At 42.5% G+C, this 23,394-nt stretch overlaps 1 protein-coding gene across 5 annotated transcripts in view; it reads left to right on the forward strand.

Moving 5' to 3' along the window:
* The first annotated feature begins 8,511 nt into the window (after window positions 1–8,511).
* dennd2db (DENN/MADD domain containing 2Db) overlaps window positions 8,512–23,394 on the forward strand; it is a 35,689-nt gene continuing 20,806 nt past the window's right edge. Inside the window, exons 1-4 of one of the 5 annotated variants that reach the window (XM_015342521.2) lie at window positions 8,512–8,649; window positions 18,512–18,593; window positions 20,356–20,445; window positions 21,698–21,805. In XM_015342521.2, coding sequence (XP_015198007.1) covers window positions 18,524–18,593; window positions 20,356–20,445; window positions 21,698–21,805 — 268 coding nt within the window. In that variant the 5' untranslated portion in view covers window positions 8,512–8,649; window positions 18,512–18,523. Of the gene's footprint in view, window positions 8,650–11,352; window positions 11,644–18,511; window positions 18,594–20,355; window positions 20,446–21,697; window positions 21,806–22,685; window positions 23,144–23,394 lie in introns of those variants that run through there. The other 4 variants (XM_015342520.2, XM_015342523.2, XM_015342522.2 and 1 more) reach the window with 4 other exon arrangements.

A 23,394-nucleotide genomic window follows, 5' to 3' on the forward strand; every position in this document is an offset into this window, starting at 1 on the left:
ACCGGTATTTAAGGTCTGAACAGTAATCGAATAAGACAAACCGGATATATTCCCAGACTCAAAGGATTCTCTTACGCGGTCTTAAATAACTATTTTAGCTCCGTGAAGTTGCTCCCTACAAACAGCACAAACGATGAAACCCCCTCATTCGTTAGTGCTGCGTTTGTGCCGGTTTTTGCCGTTGAAAGTAGCATCTGTGCTGCTTTCGTTTCCGAGATATAGCGCCTTGTCTTTTTGGGGTCATGATGTCTCTCGGCTAACCTACAAAGTCGTAGGGGGAACCGGACCAGTTTCATTCGTTAGTGCTGCGTTTGTGCTGGTGTGTGCCGTTGAAAGTAGCTTTTCTACTACTTTCATTTCCGAGATATAGCGCCTTCTTTTTCGGGTGATCACGTGACCATGCACGGCGACCTTGACCTCCAGTAACCCCGTCTGCCGAGTTCAAGCGCTCTGTTACGAGTGCGAGAGTAACAATCATGCATTTTTGTTTCTCTGGTTGACCAGGTGGAGGCGGCAGTGGATTTTGCATTAAATACTAGTATCTTCTGTGCGTTTGTGTGAGCAGGAAAATGAAATTCGTGACGAATGTCCTACCCTAATCAGAAGAGTTGCGGGTGTAGTCTTAAACACTAGCAAACAATTGCATGTTCTTAACAAGAGGCTTTAACGAGCACGTCTTAATTCTTCGTAGCGGTGTCCTTTTTTAAAATCTTCTTAAACATAAAACGATGAGCTCACAGTCCTTTTATCTTTGTGTTTCTGGTCAGTCCTTGGTGTAGAATACAGCGTCAGGGCACACCTTGACCTCTGAAGACGCAGGTATGAGTGCCTTTGTTAGATCGTCATACTGTATTTCTCCCATGTGAAGTTGTGTCTTTTGGAGTGTGCAAATGTGCTGTTTGTTGTGGGGGGGGGGGGCAACTTCATCGAGCTGGGCAAGCAATCATGTCCTGGGTCATAACATTGCAAGAAGGCGCTATATCTCGGAAACGAAAGCAGCAAAAACGCCACTTTCAACGACACAAACCGGCACTAACGAATGAGACCGGTCCGGCTCTCCTATGACGTTGTAGGGGGGCTGAGTGACGTCACGACCCCGAAAAAACAAGACGCTATATTTCGGAAACGAAAGCTGCACAAACGCTACCTTCAACGGCACAAACCGGCACAAACGCAGCACTAACGAATGAGGGGGGGGGGGGGGGGGGGGGGGTTCATCGTTTGTGCTGTTTGTAGGGGGGGCAACTTCACGGAGCTAATACAGAATGGAGTACAGCGGACATTATTCTTAAACAGATATGCACAATCTTTAGTCTTCTCATTTAACTTTAAAGAAATGGCTGGATGGGACCCTCAATTGGTTTAACCTAACGGGATAGATGGTTGAAATGGCCTCATCTCGTTTGCATCTTTTCTTCTTTTTGGGAATGCAAAACAGCTCAGAGCTGAGGGCACAGGCCTGCGCCCCCCAGAACAGTTTAAATAACGAATATTTCCGATAACTAGGAACTAATATGGGCCAAAAGCCTTAAGGATCCTTTCGATCATCTTGCTACACTCCTTAAGAAATCCATTATGTTTCCGAGTCCCGTACTATCGTATGATGAACTTAAAAACAAATCAAGGACGATAATAACTAGAATCGACAATGGTTTTGTCTCCAAAGCTTTGCCGTTCTTTCCTTCACGATTTCTGCCAGACTTTGAAACACGGTCGCGCAGCAGGCGAAATGTCCAGGTTGTCACTAGTTTAAATCAGTTGATGTGAAAACCTATACCAAAAAATAGTTGTCAACAAAACCTTGAGATGAAGCAACAGCTAACTTATACAGAGTGTGAAACTGGAAGACGAGGAACCTCATTTTCAATCCAAAAAAAGTTCCGGTTTAACAATGTCTTGTACATTCTTCCGCTACACCGAAACAACTTGGCGATCAGCACATTTCCACAAGGGGGTGCTGTTTCATCTCGCAGAATCCAAATCTCAAGAAATACACAATATTAATGGGGCAAACATAAAGAAAATGGAAAATGTGTCATATCTTTCTCTCTATAAAATATGCCATCCCATTAGTAGTTTCTCTTTTATCTTTTGTCAAATTATAAAATGCATTGAAAAGGATTTTGTAGTTTACAAAACAAAAATGTTCAACAACCGCCACGTTCTTCTTAATCATGGACTTCCAACTCCCTGGATGCTCTTAAGAAAAAAACAAACAGATGAGATCCTTGGATTCTGGATCTATCACCTGGTGGACCAAATGGCCTCCTCTTTTAATGTTGGGAATCGTTAGTCTGTTGTGCTTCTATGAATCCTAATAAATTATGGGATAAATATTCCCTTTTCAGGTTGTTTCCATGGAGCAGGTGTGATGCCTGAATGTTATGTTCAGCGACCCCGCAGAGCTCAAGTTCCCAACAGGACATGCTTGAGGAGACTGGATATTGCTGTACGTGCCGGCCTACGACAAGTTTCTGTGTGTCTGTAGAAAATAAACCAGTTCAGTCTGTGTCAGTAGGTTTTATGTGTCATGCCTTTGTCTACACAACAGCAGGTGCGGTGCTCGGCTGGATAAGCAAGGCTCACGGGTTTCTGTCTAGAGCTGAGATCCTCTGAAAGGAGATTCCGAACCTTTGATTTTTTTGCGGCTGAACTACAGAGTTGACCTTGGCCTCCTGTTGGTGAGAGATTCCCAAACTTGGGGTCAGCTTTGGGAATGAATCTGGAGGATCTCCTGATGGACAGGATGATGCAGTGTGTGATGGAGGAAGCAGGGCCAGTCCTAGTAATGTGTGCAGCGTCCTTCTCCTTCAGGTAGCTTTTTGTCACGATTGTCATCCCTTCTCTTAAGGGTGCTCCGACCCTTTCATATTTTAGTTTATTATGTGCACCTGCTCCCTGTTTTGCTGGCTTTTATTTAAGCCTGGTGCTCCCACTGCCCCTGGTTCAGCATTGGGAGACGGACACTCAGAATCCCGCCTACCAGCGGGTCCAGGAGAGACCCGACGGCATAGGCTTCATCACGGTGTCCTGAACATCTGAGACTGGGGCTCAGAGCGCCTGGCCTCATTCCCCTGGTTTTAACTCCTTGTTCCTGTTCCGGATCCCGTTCCGGATTTTAACCTTCGTCTGTCTCGGATTGTTCTCTCAGTACCTGGACCCTGGACTGTGCCCTGGATTCCCCCTTGGACTGTTTGGACTTGTATGCCTGCGCCATGCCCCCCCGAGCACTGTATCACTGTCGTCACGCCCCCGCGTCTGTCATCCCGTCCTGAACCTCAACGTCTTTTCCCTTTTGTCCTTCTCCACTTACTTCCAGATTATACTGTCTGCATAGGGTCCCAGCTCTGCACATCACGGGAGCCTGGACCGGCTCTTGTTACACTTTTCCTGGAGCCCTGAGCTGTGCTGAAAAGTGCTGCTCCAGAGGTCATCAGGTCATGAGCTCTCCACTCTTTGGAGGTCACAATCTTGGCTCTTTGCAGCTGGAGTAGCCTCTAGTTTCTTTGAACCAGCTTTGCTGGCTGTTCTCTTTCAGCCAACAGTCCTGGAAATACACTTCTTTTATCACTTTTAATTCCACTTCAGGTCAGGAATTTCCACGTCAGAGGGTAATGATTCAGCTGGTGTCTTTTGTATAAAAATAGGCACCAGCAACTCTTGAACTCATGGAATTCATTAGTTGGAAGGAATTTGTTTTAAAGAGCTGGGCCTCCTCAGAAAACAGCTAGCACACCAGAGCACTAATAAAACACAGGACAGCGACAGTGTTGGTAAACTCCAGACCAGCACGCAGACACAAGGAAGGAAAGTGTGAATGCTCAAAATAGGAATGAACAGGAGGTTGAAATGGCACAAATTTGCAGGAGAAAAGATAACCAAAAAATACAGAAAAACCCTGCACCTGCTGACAAGGTTTGAAAAATAGTGGAAGGCTGTACTCCTCATAATCTTAGATGACACTAAACAAACAGTATTTCTCACTTAATGGTGTTCATAATGAAAATATGGGAGGGATGACAACAGCCACGTTCAGTCAGTAATCGAATCACTCCTGAAGTTATTTCCTCAACTAAAACATTATAAATACATGTATGTATTCTCTCCCTGTTTTTTGTATCCCACCTCCACCCCATCTCCACCTTTGCAGCTGCCCCTGGGTCACTCCTCAGTCTACATGGAGGTCTCAGCCTCATCGTCCTATGATTAGGAGTCTAGCCCTCACCAAGCAGGTTACAACAAATGTATTGACGTAAGCACTCCATAATCCTTTCAGTAATTAATACTTTCGCTTAATTCTCGGGTTTTGTTATTCATAGTGAACCTCAAGTTAAATTCGCTACACGCTGGGTCTGTAATGGCAGATTGACCCACAGAAGATACACTGTCAGAGGGGCTCCACTAGAGGTCGCTGCGGAGCTTCCCTGACAGACTAATAAATTATACAAAATGTACATTTGTGAATATTCATACACCTGTGTTCACTTGTAGCGAGTCATGCAATTTGTAGAAAGGGAAATGTTTGCGGCATGTTTTGTCAACAGATCAGGCTGTTTCGCTGATGGTAGCAGCTAGTTTCCAAATGAGCTTGTGAGTTTAGGGTAGTTTTATCTCTTTCGGCCTTTTGTTTTGTTTATTTTGTTACAGCAACCAGCGAAGCCATGAAAGTCATGGGGTATTGATTGAGTTCAGATTTTGGAGCAGTTCATGGGTGACCCTGGTGCCATAAGCTCATGTTTCCCAGTTTAGGTCCTGGAGTGCTGAATTGAAACCCAAGACACAGGAGCACTCCAGGGCCAGGATTGGGAAACAAGCACTCCCATGTTACTTTGTTAAAAAATTAAAATTAACAGAAACATCTAAAGCCCCCCGAATCAGTGGTTATCAATCCAGGATTTGGAGATTCCTGGGGCTCCACTGGGACTTTGCTGGGGTTCCCTAAAAACTAAGATAAACTTTTTACCTTTTTAACTTTTTAGACCAGCAGTGTGTAAACTCAATACTCTCATAGCAAGTCAGGCCAGATTCATTATGTACATTTCTGCTTTTAGTTTCCTGCAATAAACAGTAGCAATATTTACTATTAATTAAAAAAATAATTTAATTAATGAACGTGGAGGTACATTCTGAGAGTGAACTCTTCATTCTCTTGAACCCACAAGTGGGAAGATCTTGAGAACTGCTGCTCCACCTTTGATACACAATCGTGTATAAAACATTCACCAACATATTTACATGCTCCAAACATATTTCAGAAGCACACAATAAATGTCCTGTTTTTACTGTGGTTGCTCTCCTTTATTTCCTGTGTTGTGCTCTGTTTCATCCAATGATTTCACTATGCTTTACTGCCCGTTCTTCTGCTTTCAGCAGAGTATAACAGCGTGCACACTCTCACAGCGTGCACACTTTAGGGCGGAGCGGTGGCTCTGTGGCTAAGGATCTGCGCCTGTGACTGGAAGGTTGCCGGTTCAAATCCCGTGGCCGGCAGAGGAATCCTACTCCATTGGGCCCCTGAGCAAGGCCCTTAACCCTAACTGCTCTAGGGGCGCTGTACAATGGCAGACCCTGCGCTCTGACCCCAAGCTTCTCTCCCTGTCTCTGTGTCTGTGTCTCCATGGAGAAAAGCTGGGGTATGCGAAAAGACGCATTCCTAATGCAAGAAATTGTATAGCGCTAATAAAGAAACATTATCATTAACATTATCAAAGGAGAGGATGTCAGATCAAGAGAACAAAGCATGCTCTCTGACCGTACAGACCTTGCAGAACATCCACAAAAACAGGCCAGAAATCGACCCCATGAGAAATTGAAGCAGAGCACTGTTTTGATGAAGTGTATAAGAAGATGCCGGAACTGTAACGAATGATGTGAAGAACCCTATGCAGGTCGGGTAGCGAACGAATCCAATGGGGCAAGGTAGGCAGGCAGTGTTATATCCAGGAGGCCTGAAGAGAGGGCTCGCAAAAAGGTTTCGAGGGTGAAGAGCTCAGGAGAACAGTAGACTGTTTAATACCAAGTGTTGAAGCGAAGGTTGAGGAGGTTTAAAAGAAGCGAGAGAAGTGATAGGATGATTATCTTGTGCGTTGTCGTTTTCTGGAATTGGATGGGGCTGGTGTCTGATTGACTGAGGTCGTGGGAATGTGCTGGCATTGATCAGAATTATGTGACTGATTATGTGAGAGCGTGACATAAACCTGATCACATCTTGTGAATCCCAAAGCCCCTCTGTGAGACACGTAACTAAAAACTCCACTGAATATAGCATACAACTTCAAATTCAACTCAAAAGAATGTCAATGCTCTGGGTTCTTTTTTTTACATTTTGATGTCTTTTCAATGTTTAAATTCATGCCTAGGGGGATGTCAGGCATCACCTCCCTGAACCCGCAGCTTGGTAGAGCTGTGCCCTGTTACCAGTCCTAGACGTTACCCCTGCACCCTTCATTTTCACTGGGGAGCTCAAAGGATCACCCTTGAAGGCTCTGTATAGCAGAAGCAATGCCCTCTCCCACATGGCATTTCTATCAGCACTGAAGAGATTCAGTTCCTCGAGTCCCTCTGTGAGTGACTTTCCTTTAAGACCAAGAGTTCCTTCCGCTCAATCTTCTTTAAAGTCTTTCCTAGGGAGCAGTTTCCGTTTTTTTATTGTTTTTGTTGTGTTGTAATATCTGTTGTGCAAGACACAGGAAGCGCTTTGAGAAAGAGCAGTGATTAGAAATAACTGATCAGAAGCAACACATGTATGATCAGGAACTCTTCGGAATGGGAATGATGCTACAAAGTACCAGAGAAGAGCAGAGTTTGGAAATCTCAGATATCAGAGTGTAAGACTAACTCCAATCCAATTAATCCACTTTAATGAGGAATGTCCCGTGTTTAAAAGTTCAATTGCACTAATTGGTCTTACTGTCTCAATTTTTTAAATCCAATATAGTTTCTAAACCTCAGTAGCCCATCATGTGTCATTCTACACAGTTTCACAATTTCACCAGCTGACTCAGTTTGGTTTAATGTTTTTTTGCAAAGGTCTCCTCAGATTCTCATTATTCAAACAATGTTCTGAGAGGACACCTGAAATAGCATCAGTATCATTAGACCTGGAATCTGAAACATATGGCCACTGAAATGATTTAAAGAGCGAAAAGATAATAATGCTTAGGTTTTACCGGATCAAATCAGAAGACAGTAGCATTTGTGAAAGACGTTTCTGTGTTACCAGGGCTCGCTCACTGACAGCACAATTTTAGCAATACAACCAAGCCTGAAGAAGGCTCCACAGCCGAAACGTTGTGTTCTCTTTCTTCTTTTTTTTTCAGCATGGAATAAACCTATTACTTGTTCCTTTGCAGCCTACGCATGCTGACGCAGCTACTCACCTGAACTAAACACCCTAGGCTGCAGATAAATACTCATATACAGTATGCACTTTCTGTTTCTTCAGAATAGATAACACAAAGGTTCCTTGACATGATAACACAGGCAGTCTAACTGTGCTTCTCCTTTGTAACAAATGTTTTGCTGACTGCAAACCTTAACTTTGGATTCATAAATGGATCTCAGTAGCCTTAAGGTCGGGTTTTGGAAAAGAGAGAGGACTCTTTTTCTTTTTAGTAAAAATAACATGGTAGCCAGGACCCTGGCAAGAAATTATAATAGCTATATTTGTAAATAGGAAAGTGTTTATTTACTTGATAAGTGCTTGGTGTAAAATGTACTGCATTCTTTTAACATTCTTTAAAAGAGTGTGCAATGTAACTTACACCTTTTCTCACCAGATTTATTTGGTTTCGTTTGATGGTAATTGGAACAATAGAGAAAGAAACACCACACAAAGCAAAAGATCAGCTTACACTATTATAGTTACATTACAATTGTAGTCTATTGCACTAAGTGACGCAACTGACTTTGCTTTTGAGACGATAAGAGATGAGACCCACCTAAGCCATTTTCTTCTTCTTTTCCTTCAACATTAGCAGCTCTATACTAACTCTGCCTTGTCCTGACATGTTCCAGGAAGAGAATCTTGTTAACACCCCTAAAGCAGTCTTTTCTCTTTTTTTTCTGACCAGATCTTTAGAGACGTGAAAGTTAACACAAGCGTCAGAATGAAAGGAGAAAAACAGGGACTCCAAATTGAAAGTTCAAGCTACAGCCAGATACCCACAGGCTGCCCAAGTTAACCCAACAAGTTCTTTAAGAAAGCACAAGATGTTTGCCTTGATCAAAATGCAAAAGGAAGCTTATTAAACAGAAAACGTGGGCACTGAGTGGCCATAGAAGGAAAAACAAGGGTTTTCCCTCTATGTGAAAAGCTGTTAATAAAGCTCCACGCCATATTTGATCTTTTATGATCTTTACAGCTTCCCACAGTAAAATCAATATAAAGGAGAAACTTTAGAAAAGGAGGGAAAGGTGCTGGTGCATGAGCTTCCTCAATGCTCAGTCTGTGTGTGAGTGTGTGTGCACTGTACACTGTAAGTGTGCGCACAGTGGCACATTGGTTAGCATTGCTGCCTCACAGCTCTGGGGCCCTGGGTTCACTTCCAGACCTGGGACGCTACCTGCAAGGAGTTTGTATGATCTCCTGTGTTCCCGTGGGTTTCCTTCCTGTGCTCCAGATTCATCCCAAAGTCCAAAGACATACTGGTAAGTTGATTGACTCCTGGGAAAATCGGCTCTAGTGTGAGTGTGTGTCTTTGTCTGGGTTTGTGTCTGTGAGTGTCCTGCTTTGGACTGGCGTCCCATCCAGAGGGTACCCCACCTTGCACCCGTCGCTTGCAGAGATAGGCTCCTGCTCTCGTGCGACCCTGATCTGGATGAAGCAGTTAGAAAACGGATGGGGATAAGGAATTCAGCCATCAGCCAGACATCTTGCCCCCTGCATAAATATGGGCAGTAATCTTTCCTTCCCACCTTTTATTGCATCACAACTCCTCTTTGTGGAGAGCTGACAACCTCATTCCTCACAGCCATGTCTCTGTACCAAAACAGGGTATATAGACCTATATATGATATAAGATATATAGAATACTGTCCGCTAAACTGCAGGGTATCGTCACTTTTAGTGTGCTTTCCAAGGTAGTTTTGCTTTGTTTTACAATTTTCTCTCTTCGTTTAACATCCTGTTGCCAGGTTTAAGAAAAAAAAAACATTTCTTTCAGTTTTTGCTTGTTTGATGTAAGCTTTAATTTGCCAAAGTTACATTTTATATTAAACATTTCATGAAAATGCACCGCACAAGCCAGGCTGTGGCAATGCATTTCTTGTTGAGACAACAGGATGCTGTTGTACACATGTTGAAACTCCAGTGAAGATTACAGATAAACTGTTAATGAAGTGTGATTCATTTACGAGAAGCAGAAAGATCAGCTGCAGGTGGAAATTAACATCCTGCTGAAACGGATGGCAACAGAAGAAGATTGACGTGAGTGAGCACTCAGTGTTCAGTTACAGAACGACAAGGCGCCCTGCGGTGCTGTGCTTTCTCCATACCTGTTGTGCTTTTTGGATGACACAAGAGACATGCAAGTTTTGTTTGCAATAACTGAAAAGAAATTGTTTTCTTTAACTCTCAAAGTGCACAGGAATGTTAAAGGATATATGCATGAAAAACATTCCCCTTTGAGAGCAAATGCAAATCTGGTTTTGCCCTTTTGCGTTACTATAATTTAGATTTCTTCCGTCATACCCATTTCAGCGCTGAGTCATGAGGTTTTCATATGTCTGATCGCTTGTGAGTTATTCTTATACATGTCAGTCTCAACTTGTCTCAACCCAAAAAATCAGAACTGAGAAACACAGTTTCTTTCTTGAATGAAAACCCCGTGTGTCTAAACGATAAATCAGCAATTATTCATTTTAACATTCAAAATATACAAGGCAGTCTAAAGGTATCTAGTGTAGTATACCGACATTGGGCATTAAAGAGAATTGCAAATTGCTTATACAGGATGATTTTTTTCCCCTGCAAGACAGAGCTTGCTTTGCAAGCTTTCTTACAAACACTCTAATGTATTTACAGCAGCGAAACATGCAGAACCCTGATCACCACTCAATTGTGTGAAAGAGGTGGAGTTCAGTGTGTCAACAAAAACCCAGCAGGAATAGACATGTCTAGAGCTGAGGCAAAAAAAAAAGTGAAAAAAGAAACAATTTTCCAGGCAGATGACTTTGACCTCAGTTACTGTTACTCAGTTACTATTACACTCAGAGGCCAAAATCTAACGAACCATTTAATATTATGTTGGAGCTGTTGCTGCACTGGGCAAAACTGGTACACAGTTTATTCCCTATCACACCACTGATATGTGAATAAAGACAGAAGTTGCACTGTTTGGCTGTCCTCATCAGCTCCGTAACTGAAGCTGAATTGAACAAGGAAGGTGCTGAAGTCAGGTCAAGCACTCAGGTCAGGAATCTCAGTCTCCTTGTTCATTCAAGTCTTGATTTTGTGGATCATATTCATAACATTGTGAAAGCCTCCTTCTTCTCTTTCATATCATTGCTCTAACCTGTTCATATCTCGCCCAGCCATGGATAAGCGCAAACATTTGTCTTTTTCAGAATTGTTATAGTAATCCATTGCTCACTGAGGTATCCACACCTGTTCTTAGCAAGCTGCAATATGTTTGAAAAAAACAAAGCTACTAGGATTTGAATTACTCTGGATTTCTGATTAATATTGAAGACATTACTCTTACTTTACAGGCCTTGAACGGTTTGTCTCCAGACTGCCTCAGTGAGGTGTGAGCTCCCTGTAAAACAGTCCCCCAAATCAGACTCTGAGCTCTGGGAGATCCTGCCTTAGGCTGTGTTATTGCAAGGCTGTGAAATAATCACTCAGTCCACAAAGATAGATAATACAATTCTCTGTTCTTTCAAATACTATCTTAAAACTTTCTTTTGTCCCGACGATTGTCATTTTGTTTTCAGTTTTGTGTTACGCTTTGTCTCCATTCCGCTCTAATATCTTGGTGCTTTCTTTTGTTGTGAAACTCTTGTTGTGAGATGCCATCATGCAATGTGCAAAACAAAATAATGATTCCTCTTCCCATTATGTTAAATACTAATCATACCAATATTAACAACAACAACAACAATAATAATAGTAGTAGTAGTAATGCCCCAGCATAAGTAATCATCACAGTTTTAATGCCAGATAAAAGGGGATGACAGCTCGAAGGATCATGTTCTCAGTCAGTGACACTGATGGCCCTCAGACACAATCCAGCGACACAGGGGTGTCACAGGATGACTGTGATATGAGGATGTGGCTAGAACAGTGCAGGCTGGCCACGACAAACTGGCTGTCAGTGTCTCCCCTGTGAGGGAACTGTGCAATAAGGGAAACGCTCCTCACAACACAACAGTCTAAAGTCCACTCCTGACGTGTGGCTTAGTTAGTGCGCTCGTGCACACTTTGTTTCCTGCAGCAGCCGGGCGGATCGGGTTAGCTCGAGTCAGCTACCGCACTTGATCCCACGAAGACACCGAACGCTCTGCCGCAGCCTCAACTCATCCAGCCCCGTCTTTTGAGAAGCTGACTCTGGCTTTTCTTCAGTGACTTGACGGCCCTGACTGGCAGACCTGTATGGGTTTCTACAATTCGAGCTGATCTAGAACAGGGAACAGGAACAAGGGGTAGGTAATTACCTGTCCGTCTTTCATCTGTAGCCTGGAGGTCTACGTTTAGCCTGCTGATATAGTACAGATCTTTTTCTTTAAAAAGTGAAAAAACCTGTTTTGAAATCTATAGCTCAGAGGTTGCTATATGCAAGAGGGAAGAAAAAAAACGTTAAACTATTGATCTGTCTAGATTAAGATCTGTGATCTAAAGGAAAAGAAGCTTTCGGGCATGCATGTTAATCTGTGTCACAGGTGTGAGGAGATGCTAAAGATCATTTTCAATTCCTCAGTTTGCTCTTTTTTTGCTATCAAGATCTTTGCCCCTGTGACTGGTCAGCTCTCTTCCTGTTATCTGTGAAATTTAGTTTTTGCAACTGTTCACAATAAAGAGGATCTCAGTACAGGGTTACACAGGGGTCTGGGTGTGTAAGTTACAGATTAATCATGCGATTTTCATTTACTATGAGAGGAGGGGGGGCTGCCTCCTCACAGTGAAAGAGAAACCAACTCTAGCTGACCTGGAAAGGGAACTGAGATATTCTTACAGAGAGTGTACACGGGTGTACAATATGTCACAACATACAGTACTTATCCCTTCAACATGGTTTCTCATACACTTCATTTCAGTACATTGTCACCTATGTAATTTTCCCTCCCTCCAAAAAAGTTACAAAGCTGTGCAAACGTCTTAGACATTTTGGCATTGCTGTGCTCTTTTCACTGATGGTTTTTTCTTCTTTATGCAGAAACACAATTAAGATCTTTAGAAACACTTCTGCAGGTGCACAGCTGATGATGCTCAGAATTGTCAGTTTTTTTGAGAAGGTGTTTTCACTTCTTAAAAAGAACACCACCTCCGCCCACAATGGGCCAGATGACCTCCCCTTGTTTGTAATCATTCTGATGCACCTGCCTTCTTGTGTTCTGTGTGTTCACATGTGCCTGCCTTCCTGTGTTTTTGTGTTGATGTTGACGTAATCTTATGTTCTTTGTCTTATGTTCCTGCACTCTTCCATTCTTATGTTCCTACGTTTTGGGGGCTTTTGTGACACAGCTTTAAATGTACTGTCAAACATTAGGGAGAGGAGGAAAGCTGGACCTTACAACCCCCAGAAGCACTGAAAAACAAGCAAGAATGTGATTTCCCACAGTAAAGCATGTCAACACCTTTCCGTCAACACAAAGAAGCCCTCTGAAGTGTTTCCAAACTGATTCCTTATGTGATACCAGTAACAGTGTCATGATTTGCAAGGAAGCAGACATTCAACTAATTTCTTTGTGTATTTATTTATTGATTGCACTGGGTTGAGGGATGTGACTGCCTGTGGCTTTCGTATTTGACAGAGAAATACTGTTAGGAAGCATTGGTTAATTTGCTTCCTTATTTTCCTGAGAGAGTTTTCATTTCCCAGGAGATTGCTGGAGCTGTCAGTCTGCTGAGCTGCCCTGGCAGTGTTGGGAGTTTGCAAACCCACACAGCTGTGGTGTTAGGAGAGACAGAAGAGAGCACTGCTGCAGGCAGCTAGCGGGACAAAGATTTCATTTACTTGGATAACTTTGCTACATCTTCCCAGAAACCTGCTATCCCTAACTGCCCAGTTCCAGACAGCTCCCAACAATGGGCCTACAGTAGATCTAGAGAACATGGCCAAGACTTTAGCATGTTTTTGACAGTAATTTGAAGCACTAACAATTACAGAGCCAGATTATCCCTACTTTCTCCTTATGAGCAGTGTGTTGTGAATTGCAGTTGAACTGCTAAAATTGCAGTTTAGCCAAATTGCTAAATCTGGTACGATATAGCTTCTCTAGCCCAGGTGCCACGCATGATTGCAAGTGCATACAAACCAAACTAAAACAGGGACCTGGAACTAAGAACATTAGTGTTGTGGCTTCACCAAGGCAATAGGGTGGGGACTTACAAAACATAAAGCAATTAAACTGTCTGACAGAATTTACTGTAGGACCTGCAAAGTATGTGGATAGCATACACATTAAACCAGGAAACAATATGCATCCAAGTTTTTCATTGTTGAAGCCATTGAGACGCTGTTATGTTTGTTCAGCTATTATTCCTAAGAAAGGTGCTTTCCTACAGCTCCCTACCTAATATAAGCTGGACAATGCTGATACAGGGTCAGTCATGACCAATCCCATCAGTCTTCAGCAAAATCTTTAGAACCTTCAGGTTTCCTCTTTGGGTGAATTGCAGGCTGTCATGATTTTCATATAGTTTATATTGTCTTTGTGACAGTTACTCCTCCTATTCTCTGAGCAAGGAGCAGTTATGATTTTGTATGTAAATCTCATCCACAACTCGCTTTAGGAGGAAAGGAAAAGGGTATAAATATAAAACCTGGGATATAAAGAACTGTCGTCACTCTGTGGACATAAAAACAGATTATATTTGTCATGCAGAGAGTTCCCATAGCTAACCTAAAAATACTTCTGCACTGTTTGTTTTCAAAACACAGATTCCCTGGAGGAAGGTACTCCAAGTGTATGTAGAGATCATACATAAACTTCCCACCCAAAAAACACCCCACCAGAAATAACATTTCATTTAATAATTAACATTTCTATTTAATAAATAGTTCATTTAATAATTAGAGATTTCATTTGAGCAAAACCTCTGATAGTCTCCTTCAATATCACTTTCAGCGTTACTGATGCCATGATTCATAGAAAACACAAAGGAATGTTCTAATGCTGTGTGATACACCTTCTTGCCCATTGCAAATAGATATATATGTATGTATTAATTTGTTTCTAACAGCAGCTAAGTTCATTTGTGCCAACCCACTAAGGACATGACTGTATATGTGGTCCTGCTGGACTGGAGGCAAGACAGCGTTCATCTGTCTGTCTCATTTGTCAGTCCGCAACTAGGAGAAGGCAGGCGTCCTCACTGACGTAGCTCTTTCAGAAGAAGCAAAGCCAAAGACATTTTGTACAAGAAGGGAGCAAAGATGTTCTAGATCAGGGTGCGCATTTTTTTTCTTTCAGTCAAAAGGAGTGGATGACAGGCAGCCCAGCATCCTGGGAAGCCCCAGACACACCCCAATAATCAAGCTGTGGAAAGAGTTACAAATACCTCCACCCCCCCTCGTCCCTGTCTCCGATAACCCCAGAGGCTGCTGCCTTGGTGGAGGAGTTGGGGGTGTAGGTATGGCCTGTTGATGGGGTGCTGGGGGACACAAAGGCTAGGGGAAAGAGTGGTCCAGAGGCCCATATTTATACTTTAGAGCCAGTGATTGGAGGAAACGTTTCCTCCGAAACAATGACTTTTCCTTTGTTCAAGGTTTCGTTGTGATTCCATTGAGAAAAATAACCTCCTGGCTATAACAGCAGATCAGAACAAGCAGAAAAGCATGCTAAGAGAAAGAAATAGAACCATAACAGGTATTTTATTTCCTTTCTGACACAGCTGCCTCTCTGACCATGCCTCTACTTGCATGGATACCTCTGTATGTGTGAGAACAATTGTGCATACTGCACACTATGAGTAGTTCAGAGAGCATTCTCTCCAGGAAATACAGAAGAGGTGAAAACTGTCAGTGTCTGTGGCTCCTAGCACCTCATACTAAACAAGAGTTTGTGCCCAGTTCTGTTTTTGAATTTGGCTAGTCAGTTCTGAAATCCATTACAATTAAAAAACATAAAGACAACCAGCTGATGTTTTATAGCAGCCTACTGAATAAACAAGAAACCTTTGATGAGTAACAGAAAATCAGGGTCACTATGTTTGTGACTGACTGCATACTCAGTCATAAATCATAAATACACAACTCTCTTGCCTGGGTAAATGGTGCAGAACTCGAATTAAAATGTAGGTGAATGCAAGACACACTTCCTCTGAGCACACTACAACACGCAGGAACCCATAAAACAAAAACGCACAAGTCACCTGCCTTTGTGCTGAATAAGGATCTGTTGTGTTGCTCTAAAACGCAAACACTTACTTTCTGGGACCAGCAGTAACACTGATAATATTTGGACAGTTGACATTCTATTAATAGCTTGGAGGCCTTCCCGTGCAGTGTTGCAATTTTCCTGTTTAGCTCTATCACTCACTTAATAGCAAACCTAAGTAAACCATCGCAAACAGAGAGAGACTTTAAAATTAAACAGTCCTCTGGGAAAAAGCTGCTTATGGTCTAAAGGGTAAATAAAGAAATAGGCTGTGCATATTGTATTGCGTCATCAAGGAAAATCTATAGAAACTGCCAGAGGACTTTTTTTTTTCGCTGCTGTGTTTTAGAGCATGATGCCCTCAGTGTTTGGCCAGAGTTCAGCCGACAGCTCCAGGTCAACTTCTTCAGCAAGCCTGTCTGAGGTTTATAGAGATGTGGGCCATAGGGACATACAACAGATAATACAGAGGAACAAGCAGGGTTTCTAAAACATTTTTAGTGACAGAGAATATACATTTGTATTGTTTTACTGGGCATTCACTGAATGAGTTCAAAACTTCAGGGCAAATGTGCCCTAATCATGTCTTAATGAAAATGCAATGGTTGCAGCAAGATAAAGGCAGTCTGCTGAATGAGACTCTGGAGAGCAGGAATGTCAGTGTCCAGGGCTGCCGGACATTTCGCTGTTGCCTTGTTCTCCAGTATCAAACCAGTGCAAACTGATTCTCCTGCTTGGCCTGGCAATGAAAGCAATCATCAGTGACTAAATGCAAAATGAGCATAGAAGCCAAGGCTTGTTTTCAAGAGACAGCATAGGAGGGTTTTCTGAGCCATGCAAGTGTTGGACTTTCGATAAAAATGTCACAAGGGGTACTACAACAATCTTTTTAAAATGCTTCTAAAGTTAAAAAAACAAATAATATCAAGCTGCCCTATAATTGTTAACATTTCATTGACACACTGACACATGACTCACAACAGTCGTAGTATCTGAAGGAGAGCAGTGATCTTCAATCGTGATCTTAAAGAGTCTCCATCCACCCAAAATCAACATTTTTGTTTAATACATCACAAACATGTTATTGGCATCTAAACTTTGTTTTTGTAGCACCAGCAAGCAGAATGCAACACTCCCTACACTTCTAGTGACCTTTGGAACACTCCAGGACTTTGTGACTAAAAGTCCTCAGTGGGTGGAAGTCTCAGTGCATTGACACATCACTTTGACTCGGGACTGATTCACTGAGTCAGTTATTGCCGGTAATACTCAAGAGCTTCAACTTCTGATGTCAAAAACAATAGTTTCACCATTTTGTCTTTTGCTTCTTACAACAATCTGAACTGCTCTCCGATATGTCTTGCAATAGTAATAGTAGCACAATCTGTAAGCAAGTCCTAATCAAAGTTAGAATGCGTGGCCTAGAATTCACATTCTGCCTTACTGTGCTGCTATATTGGCCTGAGTAACCCTCTCTGTGTAGTACTGTGATTGATGTTCAATAAGAACTCTGTTGTATGGTTTCTGCTCCACACAAGGGTTGACAATGCATCATTTATTTCACAAAATAAGGGGACAGCTTCAGCAGGATAAAGGTAATCTTTGTTGAACACACCAGACATATACTGTATGCCAGTGTGGTCTTGTGAAGGGGTGGATCAAGTCTGATTACAATTTAACATTAACAATAACAGCAAAGGATAATAAAAGCTTTAAAAATGCGTTGGATATGAAAAATAAATATGCTGAGAGATGCTTTTAAAATGAAACAATTTTGGTTTCCATATTTCCACAGAAGAATTCAAGTTATCAATATAAATTATTTCATTCACTTCATTTCTGAACAATCAATCGACCAAACCTGAGAAAATATATCTTGGTCACCTGCATATTTGTAAAACACCACATACAGTAGAATGGACAGCAAGTGTGCAAAGGTGAGCATGGTGATATTCACATGTCAATGCTCCTGTCACTGTAGGTATAAAAAGCCACACAAAACCTGCACTAACAATGTCACAACTAAAATGCAAAAACTCCAGACAGATGAAAGGAATATGCTGGATGTCCAGGGTGTCTAGACATCTCACTAAGCACTGATCACTAGCGTCATGTCTGCCATCACAACACAATACCGTCTCTCTGTGAGTGCTAAACATGACACTACTCAGGACTGACAGAGCAACAGCTGGCTTGCATTGGATCAGCCCATGCGTCGTCGTGTTGTATAGTAAATCTACACTACTACTACTCCACATTTCTGAGCTGTGTGCTGCACCTCTGGCTCAGGGTCATGATTTCTCAGAGAGAAATAAACACACTCATAAAGCTGACACCACATCAGCTACAAACACTGCAGAAGGAAGACAAACGAGATACTGGAGTCGTTTATTGAAGAAACAAGCCCCTCAGCATTTAACTTCGGTTGATTTGCTGCCCCGGGGTTATGTGCAGACCAGTCGGTTCTGCACAGACAGAAGATGACATGAATCAGCCTGTTCACGTAGTGGAATTTCACACTAAATGCATGAGTTGCAGTTTTAGTGCCTCTCAATAAGTATGCGCACAAATCACATCAATTGAGGTTATGCACAAACATATTTCGTCTGGAAAGAGGCCTTGTGAATGCAATTATAAAAAATAAAAACAATGCGAAAAACAATTTGACTTGTCTGTGAGAAATGCGAAGCACCAATTTACTCTCTGATTGAGGCCATTTCAGCTGCTACGCGTCCAGTGTTCTAAGATTCATTATATTGTGATCTGGTGAACAGGATTAAACATTACCTCCTGTTCGTTTTCTTCATTATTAAAAGACCAGCACAAAATGAAAGAGTGAACCACCTGCTGTGGCACAAACAGCCAAAGTTTTGACAGCCCAATCAGCAGCTAATCCAGTGAAGGAGGGGCTCTGCTTGTAGAAAGTGACAACACCAGGATATTAAGGTTTCACATCTCTCTCGTCACTCAGAGGGCAGCGAGGATGGAAGGGAGAGACCAGTGTAGCACGCCGCAGAGAGGAAAATGGAGCTTTTCTTCACTGCGGAGCAAGAGTGAGTACAAAACAACCCTCTGTCATGCTTTCCCACAATGGGCACAAATAACGACACTGGATCCCACCACTGTAAGAAGAATGGTACAGTGTAAGCGGGCCCTGCAATCTGGGCACAGCGGGTTTTGACAAACTTCAGTTCTGCAGATGTAATGTCATTGCTACTATGACTCTGAAAACCATCTCAGATAGATTGCTGGCATCTTATTGGGGATCTGCTACTTGAGAGGGGTGGGGGGTACTTGTTGAACTGGTGATAATCTCTTTGGCTCCGAGATTCAGATGCCAGCAGCCATATCACTCTGCAACTCACAACTGGCAGCCCATTGAAGCTCAGCAGGTGTGAGCCTGGTCAGTACCTGGATGGGAGACCTCCTGGGAAAACAAAGGTTACTGCTGGAAGAGGTGTTAGTGGGGCCAGGAGGGGGCGCTCACCCTGCGGTCCATGTGAGTCCTAATGCCCCAGTATAGTGACGGGGACACTATACTGTAAACAGGCGCCGTCCTTCGGATGAGATGTAAAACCGAGGTCCTGACTCTCTGTGGTCATGAAAAATCCCAGGGCGCTTCTCGAAAAGAGTAGGGGTGTAACCCCGGCATCCTGGCCAAATTTCCCATTGGCCCTTACCAATCACGGCCTCCTAATAATCCCCATCTATGAATTGCCTTCATTACTCTGCTCTCCTCCACACTGATAGCTGATGTGTGGTGAGTGTTCTGGCGCACTATGGCTGCTGTCGCATCATCCAGGTGGGGCTGTGCATTGGTGGTGGAGGGAAGTCCCCATTACCTGTAAAGTGCTTTGAGTGTAAGTAATTATTATTATTATTATTTAGTTTCCTTTCACACTCATGACTGCAGGGAGCTGACGTTTGCTGTAGGAGGTTTGATGTTCAATGGGACTGGGAGGCTCAAGTGCTCCGAGATTCAGATCTTGAAACCCAACCTCATACTCTGGCTGTGCAGCCCATCCTGTAGTGCAAGGTGGGACTGTGGCATTGGTGTCTCTGCTCAGGACCAAAGCCCATGGAGAGGCGCAGGCGCTTATGACAGAGAGACACAGTCCGATGACACAATGACTTTCTCCTTTGACCCAGTGATGGGTGGGCCGGGCACATAGCAAGGATTATCCCAGCTGATATCCTGCCTCACAGGTCCTGCAGTACTGCTCCCTGTATGTATGCCTTCCTGTTCAAAATAAACCAATAAAGCTCAAATGCACACACTGTGTGCTGTGACCTCTCTTAACCTGTTCTAGCCAGTGTAAACTTGTTTGTTTTGCAGTATTAAAGCTGACCTTGAAAGTCTCCTCCTTGAACCTATTTAACTTCCTTTAGTATAGGTAATAATGACAGCACACCTGGTTTTGTCAAGCTGGTTAAAAGAAAGCAAAGCTCTATTGAATTTCGGCTCACTTTCAAATCCTGCCGTACCTTTGTACTGAAGTTAGCTGCAGGGGCTGATTGGCTAGCCTTTCACTGTATTCTGTGTAATTTAATCCTTTGTAGGATTCTAGATGTATCGATTGAGAAGAAACTTTCATTTATACAGACCTGGAGAGTATCTATTTATACAGCAGGTCATATACCGGTGCAAATTGCTCAAGATAACAGCAGTGTCCCAACTGGAATATAAATCCCAAAACTTCCAGCTATGACTCTACAGCTTTCTCCACTGGTCCATGCTGCTGACTTGACCAAAGTCACGAACGTTGTGCAACAACAAGCAGGAGGAGATCTTTCCAACATCTCCTGGTCTTCTAGGCAAGGGATCACCTGATGAAGATCCAGGGACCGGACTGAGGACACGGGGGTCAAAGAAATTCATCTCTCTACGTGGGGATCCAAGAAAGTGTGAGTAGGCTGCGTTCTCTGGAGCCTCACGGTTTCCATCAGTAATTGACATATTTAAATTGTATAGAAATATTGTAAAATAATTAAGCCCATTGCACACAGTAGCCCATCACTAGTCCAGCATTTCAAACATTCATCCATGAGCTCAAACTGCTCTTCCTTGCTTAAACTTAGTTGTTCCCAAAACTAGTCCTGGATGACCTCTGTCTTCTAGTTTTGCTCCAGTTATATTCTCAGTGATAGTGATAATTGACTTCAGATTTCTATCTGGGGAGTATTTGTAAATCTGCTGTCAGCCCTTCAAGGGTCAAGTGGAATTTGTAATCGGTATCGGCCCTGTACCAGTTTCTGAGTTTCAGATTTGCCCTCATGCAGATATGTTGCTTGAAATGAAACCAAACTAATCTCTGCAGAAGGAAAAAAATCTCATTGTAGGCATGACAGTATTATTCACTGCTAGACACCTACGCGCTTGTCACCAGTTGATCAACTAGTAAGAGCTGTTCAGTAAGAAATAAAGGCAAGCCAGCTGGGAAGAGGCTGGGTGAATTTCTGTGTGCTTACATTTTTAGAAGCTGCATCCTCGAAATTAGGTATTTTTTGCAATCAGGACTTAGACATAAGAAACAAGTTAAATAAAAATCTAAACAAGCAAGCAGATCAGTTCAGTCACGAATCACAACTGGAGATTCTGCATTTGGATTGAATGAATCCCATCTGAGATTATGTTTTTCCAGTACCTGGGTTGGAAACCACCAATCTAACTCACAGCTCCCATTTTCACCCAGACCTCTGAAAATCCCACAAGAACCTCCTGCCTTAGACTCATCCAAACCACAACACCACTACTGCTGACCTAAATTACCAAAGAAGAAGTTTGAAAATATTAATGACCAGCTACTATGCTTGCTTTGCGTTTACTTACAAGTCTCCTGAGTGAGCTCTGTCACACTAGAGTTAGGAAAGTACTTTATTTAACAGATACTGCTTTGATACTGGTCTTCTTTAGAATGACTGTCTTTCAACCTCTATTCAAAGGGGATCTAATCTGAAAACATGGGGCGACAGATACAGACTCTCTTGATTTTGATCATTCCATTACATTATTCGTTGCAGTGATCCACATGCCCCAACCTTCACCCTCTTCCCCAAAGCCACCTTGTTTGAATATACAACGCATTCATGCAAATAGAAGCAGCTGCAATTCGGCGCTGATCTGAAAAGCAAATATTATGTCTCATTCTGTTCCCAGCAGCGGATAAAGAAGCAGCCTTCGGGGACAATGGGGAGGAACCGGGCCAAGGAGTGAGAAAGAAACGAACATTTTCTCTTGGGCGAATGAATTTATCAAAATCTACCGGTAAGATTTAAGTCTGTTTTGAGCACTCTCTCCGAGTGTGGTATAACTCATTGTCGTTCGGTGTTAACGTTTTTAAAAATGAAACCCTCTCCTGTGCTCCCGAGGGATGCTGGTTCTTCCACCAGGTGTAGACGTTAGCGGGCCAGTCGGAAGGTTTAACAGCTGGACAGTTTTAAAAGGCAGCGGAGGAGACCTGGGCTGAACAGGACGCGCTTGTCCTCTTTAATCTATGAACTAGAGCATGGCGGCTGCACCGTGCAACAAAACACACAGAACCTTTGTATTATCGCCTGTAGACTGCGTTTCGTATTCCTGTCCATACTAACTCTTAAAGCTGTGTCACATTGCACGAGTCCTCAATACAGCCCGCAAAAGGGCTAAAAGCACATTAAATGCATGCAAAATATATTTGTGCTAATATCAATATTTTTTTCCCAGTTTTCTAGGACGAGCTAGGCTTATCTCATACAATAAAAGCTATGACGCACGTGGAATTGAAGACACCTGCTGCCCAATACACCTTTTGAGTCTGAGAGAGAAAGTCAGGTAGTTTTCATCACCTGTGTATATTTGACTAATCAACCGACAGGCTGGGTGTTCGACAGGAATAATTGCAGCTTTGTAGTTAGCACACCATGGAAATGCGGTGTACTTTTCACAAGATACGGTTGAAAGAGAGAGGTTTACCACGACAAAAAATCAAAATACTTTTGCCCCTTTCGTTGGCGAGAACAAACAAAGCAATCCAGAAGGTGTATATGTAATAGTGCGACGTTATATATCGATCCTCGATGATGAAATTCGGCCAATTACATCGTGGCTTTAAATAATCAGTCACATGAGCTTTTTAATATGACCTAATTTTCAAATAAAAATGTCTCGATAACGGCTTTGCCTATTAATGGAACTACCAACGATCACCATCAAAACGTTGTTGGCTTCGCTTCCTCCTCTTAAATTCTTGTCGCTTTCACGGATTAATTTCTGATTATTTTTTCAAGGTGGAATTGACCAAAATAGATCATTCTTCTATGAATACATGACTAAATTCCCAAACCAGTATAAAAGTCAATCATTTTAAGGAAACTGTGAATCACTTTGTGGTTAACTAAACTTTTCGGCAAAACTGATTTCATCATTACAAAGCCTACGTAAACTAACAGCATGAGTTGCCTTTAGCGGTTTTCGTAACAAGTCTTCGTTCGTCTTTTAAGAGATAAACACAAATGTATACGCTAATTAAAAACGTTGGGTCGATGTGGTCGTGTTGCCCGAGACCCTCAGACGACCTTAATGGGAGTCAGAATTATTTCACCGTGAACGACCCGAACCCAGCAGGTAGGTGAACTGCTCACTTCTTTTCGCCGTTAGTAGAACCCTTCCATTGTCAATTTGGCAATTTAAAAGTAAACGTCTGGTTTAATTATTCAGAAAGTAATGGCGTAGTTCATTTAATTTTAAAAACAAAGCATGTGTCCTAAACTGTATAAAGTATTTTTATATGAGTCATATTATTTTGAGTAGCTGGGCTTTTATGAACCTAATCGTACTGTCGCTTGAGGTTAGTATAACAAAGAGTACCGGTATTG

Source organism: Lepisosteus oculatus, chromosome 5 (genome assembly GCF_040954835.1).
Source record: "Lepisosteus oculatus isolate fLepOcu1 chromosome 5, fLepOcu1.hap2, whole genome shotgun sequence".
NCBI lineage: Eukaryota > Metazoa > Chordata > Actinopteri > Semionotiformes > Lepisosteidae > Lepisosteus > Lepisosteus oculatus.